Below are 10,918 nucleotides of genomic sequence, written 5' to 3'. Positions count from 1 at the left end.
CCCCCCAAAAAAAAAAAAAAAAAAAATCTGAGTTGGATGGTGCAGCACACCTACCGGAACCCTTCTGAGTCCTTACCAGCACACAGGGCCCTAATGACATCTCCGTCTGGCTTCATCTCCCTGCTCACTCCATCCCAGCCACACATCCTCCCCACCCAGGGACTCTGACACTGTGCTTCCCTCTATTAGGGTGGCTCTTGCTGGTCTTGGAGAGGTGAGGTCCCTCCCTGCACTCAGGCCTTTGTTAAAATTCACTCTCTGACCTTCTCTCTCTTTGCCTCCTTGCTTTGTCTTCCATCTGAGCACTTATGACTGCTGACTTCAAGTCACACATGCACTTATTGGTTGTGTCTCCCCAGCTAGAATGTGAGCTCCACAGGAGCAGCGAATTTATTCACTGCAGGACCTCCAGCACCCGGAACAGTGCCTGACACTTAGTAGGTGCTCAGTAAATAAATGTCTATCTCAGTGTCCTTCCCCTTTCCCCCATCACTTGTCTAGTCACAGAGCCTCTCCTTTTGCCAACAAGACATATTTTTCATCCCCTTTTTAGTCCTTAAACCACCTCACAGCTTCCATGAAGGTTTTACGCCACAGGACATCTAAGAGCTCGGAAGGCTCCAAGCCACAACGGGTGAGTGGGACCCAGCAGTCAGGTGTGGGCTGTCGGGGGCAGCTGGCCCAGGCTCGAATCCTGGCTCAGCACTTACTAGGAATGAGAGCTCAAGCAGGTCACTTAGCCCCTCTGTGCCTCCATCTTCATCCACAAAATAGAGTTATTAAAGATAGTAACTACCTTGCAGGGTTATAATGAGTGAGTGCTTTGTAAAGTGCTCAGCATGGAGTAATTGTGCCATAGATACTAGGTGCTCCCAGCCCCTCTCACAGGGGGCTCTTTTGTTAATGCACCTCTAGCCCCAAGGCCTCTGTCCAGGTTTCACCCGTTAAGTCATCACTCCTGAGCTAATAAAGGAATTGTGAACCTCTTGGGGATAATGTCCCTGGAACAACCTCTCTTACCCTGTGCAGCCCGTTTCTTCTGTAGGCAGGCAGGGAGGCAGATTTGGAGATGAGGGGGTCTGAAAAGAAGGAGCCAAGACAATTACCAGGGGCCCCAAGCCAGGGTTTCCTCTCCCTGAGGTCATCTGGTTACAAATGGCCAATGTTACTTGTGGGAATGGGGACAGACAGGGACCACCAGCTCCTTCCACTGCTCTCCAGGCTTACAACTAACAGTCTTAGGGGTGCCTCACCCTGGCAGAATTCTAGGCCCACCCCAAGTACCCACTCACAGAGTCTTCTGGTGTTAACCTGCACACATCTATCCTCCTATGATGGACCCATGTGTCCTGGAATTGGAGTCAAGCTGGAACTCAGACAGACAGGCTCCCACGTGGGTGGAAGAGGTGTGTGCTCTTTCTTTCTCTCTGGGAGCTGTTGGGCATGGCAACACTGGTTCCAGGACCAAAGATTAAGACCCACTATCTGACAAACACATGGGGTGGACTATTTCAGATGGGGACTGTGCTGGGACATCCACGTTGTATGGTCATCACAACTAAGGGGGACCTGCTGCTGACTCAGCTCTGGCCCTCACAGAACATGATGGGCTGAAGGAAGGGCAGGCAGAACATACCGCTGTCAGCCAGGTAGTGGGACCGAGGGGCTGCAAGAGAGGGAAGCCAGAGATCAGCGTTCATGGAGACAGACAGACAGAAATGGCTCCCACACCTGGGCCACCCTGGCCGGCGGGGAGGAGGGCCCTCCTTCAGTACCTCCTTTCGCACTGGTCAGTTTCTAACTGTTGCACCTGCACCCGATCCTCCCTCCCCCACCCGGCTTGTAGCCCAGCACCTGGCACAGTGCAGGTGCTCTGTGATATTTGTTGCACAAATGCCATTGAATGGAGCTGAATTTTGAGCAGCACTGGTGCAGTGTACAGAGCCAGGGATTGAAAACAGTGCCTCTCAGTGGTGAAAACAGGGCAACAGCCCATCAGTTCAGCCTGGCTTGGCCATTAATAGATACCTAATTTCAGATAAGTAAACCATGCTTCGTTTTCTTATCTGTAAAATGGGAGGGACAGTGTCTCCTTTATAGGGTTATTGTGAAGAATATAGGACACAATATAGTAAGGTGCTTAGCACAGTGCCCGACAGATACAAACTCTCAATAAAACTGGCTTTATCATCATCACCACCACCACCGCCACTGTCATCTTTTAGCTCACCTAGAATCAAGGTGCAGTACAGCAAAGAGGGAAAAGCTTATGGCCTTGAAGTCACTCTATGCTGGGCCTGATCCTGGCTCAGTCACTTACTGGCTTTCTGACCTTGGGCAAGAGGATTAACCTCAGGTCTCTCATCTATAAAGTGGGTGATAATAATCCCTCTACATTGTGGGTCTTTGTGAGGACCAAGGGTGATAATGTATCTATAAATGCCCAGCACAGCACACAGGATTGTAATAAATGGTACCTTTTATTATCCATCAAGTATTGACCTGAGATAGGATTTCCTGGCAGGACTGAATCCCACAGGGGTAAGTAAGACAGGAGGCAGGAAGAGGATGTGTGAGTCCAGGAACAGGGAGGAGCTTACAGTGAAAGACTCTCAGGGCAAAGTACTTGAACCAAGCCTCTGCTTGTATACCTCCAGTGATGGGAGGCTTGCTACCTCAAGAGGCATCCCGTTTTATCTTCAGACTATTAGAAGAGTTTTTTCTTTACATGGAAACTGATTGGAAGTCATGGCTTCAGATGACCCAAAGAAGCAGAAGTGACTGCTCAGGACGGAGCATGGTGTTATTTAGTCTGTATTCTAGACCCTGGTGAGGCCATAGAAGGTTAGATTCACTAATGGAAGAACTGATGGGGAAGAGAGTGCCCCCACCCCGGCAGGTTACAGGGCAGTGCTTACAGCCATTTAGGGACATATCATAGCCAGCTGTGTGCAGGGCCTCTCGGCTGCTGGTGGAGCTCCGGGGTGGGGTCCAGGGATCAGCGTAGGAACTGGACCGGGCCTTCATCTCTTCCTTCAGAATTAGTCGGCCAATTCCACTCTGGAGCTGGGGGTGGGGGAGGAACAAGATGAAGTTAGAAGGAAGCAAAGAACACTGAGACGGAACAGGCTTAGGAAAGGCTGAGGGACCATATTCTCTATAGTGAACGTCTGGCACTTTTTGCCTTTTCAGTGTCCCTCTTTCCTTGCAGCACCCATATTTTCCTTTGTGGGACTTCATTTCTCTTCCACAAGTAGTCCTGTGGTCAGGGTGGGGCTCTGGTGGTACGTACCAGAGCCCATATACAATAAGTGGGCTTTTGTGTGTGTGGCTTCTTTCACTAAGCATAATGTTGTCAAGGTTCATACACATTGTAGCATGTATTAGCGCTTCATTCCTATTTATAGCTGAATAATAGTCTGTCATATGGATATGCCACATTTTGTTTATTCGTTTGTGAGTTGATGGACATTTGGGCTGCTTCCGTCTTTCGGCTCTTGTGAGTAGTACTGCTAGGAACCTGTGTGTACATGTATTCATTTGAGGACCAGTTTTCAGTTCTTCTGGGTATGTACCTAGGAGTGGAACTGATGGGTCACCTAACATGGGTCAGTAAACAAAGGATGTTGCAGCCATCCAGCCAACAACCTCTGCAGCCACCACCAACAGTATACCCTGAGAGGATTCAGAATGGAGTAAAATAGGATACTGGGCCTAGACAGTTAAGGTGCATATCAAAAGGAATGATTTCAGTGCATCTTCCCATACACAGAAAAGGGCTAAATTCATTAACGTGAGATGTCTGTTTTTTTCTTTAATTAGGATCTTTTGACGGACGTTTGACTATCTGCTTTGTTTTGTTTTGTTTTTACAAAAATTCCTTTATATCCTGGTTCTTCCCTTACCTCTTCAGAACTGTCCCTCAGAGCTATCTGAGAGGCTATCTCCCGGGCTTAGGTCCTTAGTATGTCTGCTGAATAAAACATAATTCTCAACTTTTAGGTTATGCAGTCAACAGTTTTGACAGCTACAAAGGGACCCAGAGCAGACTTTTCTCCTTTGCCTGAACTCTCCAAGGATCCAGAGCCTAGGTACCAGCAGAGGATTCTTGGGCCCATCTGCCACCTCAGAGAGTCCAGATGAATTTGGGTGAGTCTCTCCTGATTCTCAGATCTCCTGTTATTGGCTGATGATCCTAAGTTTTATTCAGTGATGTTAAACTCCTCACTGGAAGAGTAGTAGGTTATCCTTGAAACTTAGTTTCAAGAAGAGGTGCCTGGGTTATGCTCAGTTGAAAGACACTGAGTAAGGTTGGACTGGGTAATTAGGTGGAAGACTGCCCTGTCGTTTTTCCTTGAATTGGCTGCTTTATAATAGAGTTTGTCAAAATAAAAGTGAAGATATTTCATGAGAGCTTTCAGCTCAGAAGGAACATCACCTCCTGTCTGGCAACAGCTTCCTCAGGCTGTGCAGTGTCCCTGAACACAAACTTGTGGGAGTGGTAGAGGCAAGTCCTCATACTGTGCAGCTGTCCCTAAAGGGAAACCCACTTTTTTAATTAAACACTTGCCTGCCAGGGACATGCGTAAGAGCTGGCCACTCCGTAATCCGAGTACCCAGGGTGGTTGTAGGCTACTGAAGGGAGAAACCAAGACTCATAAAAGGGCTAAAATGAATCTAGGGTAAAATCTAGAGGAGTTAAGCTCACAACAGTACATCGGCTCACTACAGGATCATCACTAGCGATTTTATCTCCACAAACTGACTCTGGAATGGGGAACAAAGCTTTCAAAACAAAAAGAAAAAGGAACGACAGATTGCCAGCTTCTAACTAATACCCCAGCCAGATAGATGTACAACACGTATACTTACAAGTACTTACTTAATTGGGAATTAAAGGAAATCTTGCCCTGAAAATGACTAAGATGGGGCTCTTCTATTGCATACACAGTTAAGTTAGAGAAAGCCTGCTTGATAAAACATCTTTTCAGAATTCTGACCTTAAAGAAACAAAAGCCCTTCTAGGGGGAACTTGCATTTCTCTCCCTGTGTCTTTGAGATGTAAATATTCTACCTGATTTTCTTAGGCATTTTGTGTGTATGTATGTGTATATGTCTGTTTCTGTGTTTTGAGTACTTGGTCTTTGCCATCTGGAAGGTACACATATGGTATACAATTCGGCAGCCAACCGAATAGACTGGGATTCTGAGCAGTCTTTTTTCTGACTGTGCCAACTCTCAGGGGCTTTAGCCCTCTTAACCTTCCTTGCATCGGCCTGTGCAATGAAGGCCTTTACTTTCTTAGGCTATTTTGGGGAGTAAACTTTCTAGATTTTGTGAAGGCTACATCTTCACACTCTGTTGTGGGGACTTCTCTGGTGTCTTATTGGTTTGCATCAATAAGATACATCTTACTAATGGCCACATGATGGATCCTTTATATTGGAGAAACTTCTAAATTGGTAAATTTTAAAAGAGCTGTGTTACTGGTACTTATAAGAAAAAAACTTAGAAGGTGGAAAACATATATACGGTTAACCTAAGAACTCCCTTAATTGAAAACAACAACAACAAAAAACTGGTTTGGGAAGACTTATTTGTGGTCTCTGCTTCCCCTCAGTCTTACAGATGTTAATAAAAACATTAGGATAATTCATGTTAATTAGGTTGATTAACAGGGAAGTAAACTGAAGAGAAAGTTTAGAGACTTCTTCCCCAAAAGGTGGAAATTTTAAAGGGACTTATCCCAAAAGGATAAAGAAATCTTTAGATGATTATTTAAAAATGGGATAAATAAAATGGATGTTAATGGAATTAAAACAAAGGTTTGATACAACATCACATAAGGCTGGATGGAACAAAGGGGCCCCCTATAGGTCCCCAACATTAAAGGGCCCCAAACAAGTCCACTCTATTTACCCCACTTAAAAAAATATATATATTTAGGGACTTCCCTGGTGGTCCAGTGGGTAAGACTCCGTGTTCCCAATGCAGGGGGCCCAGGTTCGACCCCTGGTTGGGGAACTAGATCCCACATGCATGCCACAACTAAGAGTCCATGTGCTGCAACTAAGAAGCCCACATGCCACAACTAAAACCCAGTGCAGGCAAAATAAATAAATAAATATTTTAAAGTATACATATATATTTAAATGGCTGGAAGTAAATTACACTGAGATACCTGGCCAACAATTACTTGGGGCAACAGTTAGGCCGATTAATCAAGTAAAAGATTGACAAAAGGGCCTGAGTCCCTTGGCTCAACCCCTCACTGGGGACCCCAGAGCCTTTTATTAAAAATAGATAAAAGAGTCAGAGGATAAAAAGAAAGGAAAGCTTCTAGGACTCCTTGAAAGGCCAAGGCTTGATGATTGGGTCCTAATGGAATATAAAGGTAAAGGTATAAAAGTTGATAGAATCGAGATGAAAGTTTATAAAAATTGGTATACCTAAACGGGCTTTATATAAGATGGTTATTTCTCTTTTGTTTAATTATGTTGTGTGATATACATGTTTCACTGGGGAATGCTTCATAAGACAGAGCGTATGAATCTGCCCCTCAGGAAATATTATTAAACATACAAGAGGAAACCAGTAGGGTCACCTGAGCCTGTATAATATAATGTAAAAACTGGGAGCAATATTCAGGGGCTAATAAAAATAATAATAGAGATTTTGCTCTGGGTCTCACCTGTGCACTCAGAAAAAGGACCTTTGTTGAATGCCTTATGCAAGCTTTTGAAAGCATGATAAATTAAATCCTAAAATTCTAGAACATAGAACTCTTGAATTTTGGCTTAGTCAGAAATCTTCTCACTGATATAAAAAAGCAAATTAAACAAAGTACAGTTGGGCAAATCAATCTTTTAATATCATTTAGGCAGCAGACCAGTTTTTTTGAGAATTAAAAGCAACTGTCTTTGTTTTGCAAATCTATGCAAATAAGAAATGTAAATACAGCCCACATTGATCTGAGACTGAGCCTGATTAGCTCAATCAGGTAAAACCTGAAACCAAGGAGGAAAAAAAAAAAGCAAAAAAGTCCTTTTAAACTCAAACTGCTGGAAAGGCTCCCTCACCCCAAATCTGATTCATAGCCTCCTTAAGGGTTTATCAAGGATAAATACAAATCTTAAAAGTCTTTTCCACAAATAGCAAAGCCTTAGTCATCTGAGCAAGCAAATTTAACTTATTCCAACTGTTATTTATAAACTAGTAAGTTTAAACTGTAATACCTGGTTCATAACTAAGTTTTTAAGGTGAAGCTATGAGATCTCTAGTTAGGTCTGTTTATATGTCTGTGTACATATTATACATATGAGATGTCTCTACCTCCGGAAAATACTGTTAAAATTAAATTTATAAAAGAGTTCCATTTAATTGACTTAAAAGTAAGTGCTTACAAATTAAATACTTCTAAACATAAAAGAAACTGGCCAGAATGAATTTCAGGTTCATGTATCTAGGAAATATTCAATATTAAATTAATATCTGGTATTAAAGCTAGCTTCAGCTTGCTGGTTTAATCAGTCAATACAGACATATTTTACTTGGTACACCTTCAGTGTACCAAGGTTCACTGAAGGTTAATAAGTTCATGTTATTTCTGTTGCAGAGTTTGTCAGCAAAAAAATTAACTTGGTATGATGATATTTTCATAAATTATAAAGGAAAATAAGAGTTTTCAGGTGAACCCTTTAGGAATAATTATGCTTTGGGTATATGGATTTAAAACAGTTTCTCCAGATTTTTGGTAACTTAAAGCTTTAGAGTTTTTCCTATTTATTTTTAATTTTTATTTTATATTGGAGTATAGGTGATTTACAATGTTGTGTTAGTTTCAAGTATACAGCCAAATGATTCAGTTATACCTATGCATATATCTGTTCTTTTTCAGATTCTTTTCCCGAGAGGTTATTAAAGAATATTGAGTAGATTCCCTGTGCTATACAATAGGTCGTTGTCGATTATCTGTTTTATATATAATACTGTGTATATGTTAATCCCAAACTCCTCATTCATCCCTCCCCCCGCTGCCACCACCGCTGCCACCACGTTTCCCCTTTGGTAACCTAAGTTTATTTTCAAAGGCTGTGAGTCTGTTTCTCTTTGGTAAATAAGTTCATTTGTATCATTTTTTTTGGGTTCCACATATAAGTGATATCATATGATATTTGTATTTCTCTCTGTCTGACTTACTTCACTTAGTATGATAATCTCTAGGTCCATCCATGTTGCTGCAAATGGCATTATTACATTTTTTTATGGCTAATATTCCATTGTAGATATGTACCACATCTTCTTGATCCATTCCTCTGTAGGTGGACATTTAGGTTGCTTTCATGTCTTGGGTATTGTAAATAGTGCTGCAATGAAGATTGGGGTGCATGTATCTTTTCGAATTATGGTTTTCTCTGTATATATACCCAGGAGTGGGACTGTTGGATCATATGGTAGTTCTGTTTTTAGTTTTTTAAGGAACCTCTGTACTGTTCTCCATAGTGGCTGTACCAATTTACATTCCCACCAACAGTGTATGAGGGTTCCCTTTTCTCCACACCCTCTCCAGCATTTATTGTTTGTAGACTTTTTTTTGCGGTACGCAGGCATCTCACTGCTGTGGCCTCTCCCGTTGCGGAGCACAGGCTCCGGACGCGCAGGCTCAGCGGCCATGGCTCACGGGCCCAGCCGCTCTGCGGCATGTGGGATCTTCCCGGACCGGGGCACGAACCCGTATCCCCTGCATCGGCAGGTGGACTCTCAACCACTGTGCCACCAGCGAAGCCCTGTTTGTAGACTTTTTGATGATGGCCATTCTGACTGGTGTGAGGTGATACCTCATGGTGGTTTTGATTTGCATTTCTCTGATAATTAGTGATGTTGAGCATCTTTTCATGTGCTTTTTGGCCATCTGTATGTCTTCTTTGGAGAAATGTATATTTAGATCTTCTGCCCATATTCTGACTGCATTGTTCTTTTGATATAGAACTGCATGAGCTGTTTGTATATTTTGGAGATTAATCCCTTGTCAGCCACTCGATTTGCAAATATTTTCTTCCATTGTGTGGGTTGTCTTTTCATTTTGTTTATGGTTTCCTTTGCTGTGCAAAAGCTTTTAAGTTTAATTAGGTTCCACTTGTTTATTTTTGTTTTCATGTTCATTACTCCACGTGTTTGTGTTTTTTACAGGATTTTTTTCCTGTAATTGATTTCTAGTCTCATTGTGTTGTAGTCAGAAAAGATGCTTGATATGATTTCAATTTTCTTAAATTTACTGAGGCTTGATTTCTGGCCCAGGATATGATCTATCCTGGAAAATGTTCCATGTGCACTTGAGAAGAATGTATACTCTGCTGCTTTTGGATGGAATGTTCTATAAATATCAGTTAAGTCCATCTGGTCTAGTGTGTCATTTAAGGCTGTGTTTCCTTACTGATTTTCTGTCTGGATGAGCTGTCCATTGATGTAAGTGAAGTGTTAAAATCCCTCACTATTATTTTGTTGCTGTCAGTTTCTCCTTTTATGCCTGTTAGCATTTGCCTTATATATTGAAGTGCTCCTATGTTGGGTGCATATATATTTTCAGTTATTATATCTTCCTCTTGGATTGATTCATTGATCATTATGTAGCATACTTCTTTGTCTCTTGGAGCAGTCTTTATTTTAAAGTCTATTTTGTCTGAGTATCACGACTTCAGTTCTCTTTTGATTTCTATTTGCATGGAATACCTTTTTCCATCCCCTCACTTTCAGTCTATATGTGTCCTGAGGTCTGAAGTGGGTCTCTTGTAGACGTATATATATATGGGTCTTGTCTTTGTATCAGTTCAGCCAGCCTATGTCTTTTGGCTGGAGCATTTAATCCATTTACATTTAAGGTAACTATCGATATGTGTGCTCTTACTGCCATTTTGTTAATTGTTTTGGGTATTTTTTTTATTGGAGTATAATTTCTTTACAATGGTGTGTTAGTTTCTGTTTTATACCAAAGTGAATCGGTTATACATATACATATATCCCCATATCTCCTCCCTCTTGTGTTTCCCTCCCACCTTCCCTATCCCACCCCTCTAGGTGGTCACAAAGCACTGAGCTGATCTGTGCTATGTAGCTGCTTTTGGGTTTGTTTTTGTAGGTCTTTTTTCTTCCCTTCCTCTTTTGTTCTCTTTTGTGATTTGATGACTCTCTTTAGTGTTGTGTTTGGATTCCTTTTCAATTTTTATTCGTATATCTATTGTAGATTTTTGGTTTGCAGTTCCCATGAGGTTTTGATATAGCAGTCTATATACATATACAAGATTTTTTAAGTGGCTGGTCTCTTAATTTGAAATGAATTTCCAATATCCTGCAATTGTACTCTCCTCAAGATTGCTGGTTTTGATATCATATTTGTGTGTGGCTTATTTCCTACCTTTAAGTGTATGTTTGCCTTTATTGGTGAGTTTTCCCATTCATAAGTTGCTTGTTTCTAGTTGTGGCCTCTTCTTTTCTGCCTAGAGAAGTTCCTTTAGCATTTGTTGTAAAGCTGGTTTCATGGTGCTGAATTCTCTTAGCTTTTGCTTCTCTGTAAAGCTTTTGATTTCTCCATCGAATCTGAATGGGAGCCTTGCTGGGTAGAGTAATCTTGGTTATAGGTTTTCCCCTTTCATCACTTTAAATATATCATGCCACTCCCTTCTGGCCTGCAGAGTTTCTGCTGAAAAATCAGCTGTTAACCTTATGGGGATTCCCTTGTATGTTATTTGTTGCTTTTCCCTTGTTGTTTTTTCTATTTTCTCTTTAACTTTTGTCAGTTTGATTAATATGTGTCTCGGCGTGTTCCTCCTTGAGTTTATTCTGTATGGGACTCTGCATTTCCTGGACTTCACTGAGTGTTTCCTTCCCCATGTTAGGGAAGTTTTCAGTGATAATCTCTTCC

At 41.8% G+C, this 10,918-nt stretch overlaps 1 protein-coding gene across 1 annotated transcript in view; it reads right to left on the bottom strand.

Annotated features, from left to right (window-relative positions):
• ABLIM3 (actin binding LIM protein family member 3) overlaps window positions 1–10,918 on the bottom strand; it is a 142,317-nt gene that overhangs the window by 8,012 nt on the left and 123,387 nt on the right. Inside the window, exons 18-20 of the mRNA XM_007447491.1 lie at window positions 2,919–3,066; window positions 1,637–1,666; window positions 1,021–1,079 (exon numbers count right to left, since the gene is read on the bottom strand). Of these exons, the coding sequence (XP_007447553.1) occupies window positions 1,021–1,079; window positions 1,637–1,666; window positions 2,919–3,066 (237 nt within the window). The remainder of the gene's footprint in view (window positions 1–1,020; window positions 1,080–1,636; window positions 1,667–2,918; window positions 3,067–10,918) is intronic.

The sequence above is a fragment of the Lipotes vexillifer genome, unplaced genomic scaffold (genome assembly GCF_000442215.2).
Source record: "Lipotes vexillifer unplaced genomic scaffold, Lipotes_vexillifer_v1.1 scaffold1009, whole genome shotgun sequence".
NCBI lineage: Eukaryota > Metazoa > Chordata > Mammalia > Artiodactyla > Lipotidae > Lipotes > Lipotes vexillifer.
This window is presented reverse-complemented; position numbering and strand designations above follow the sequence as displayed.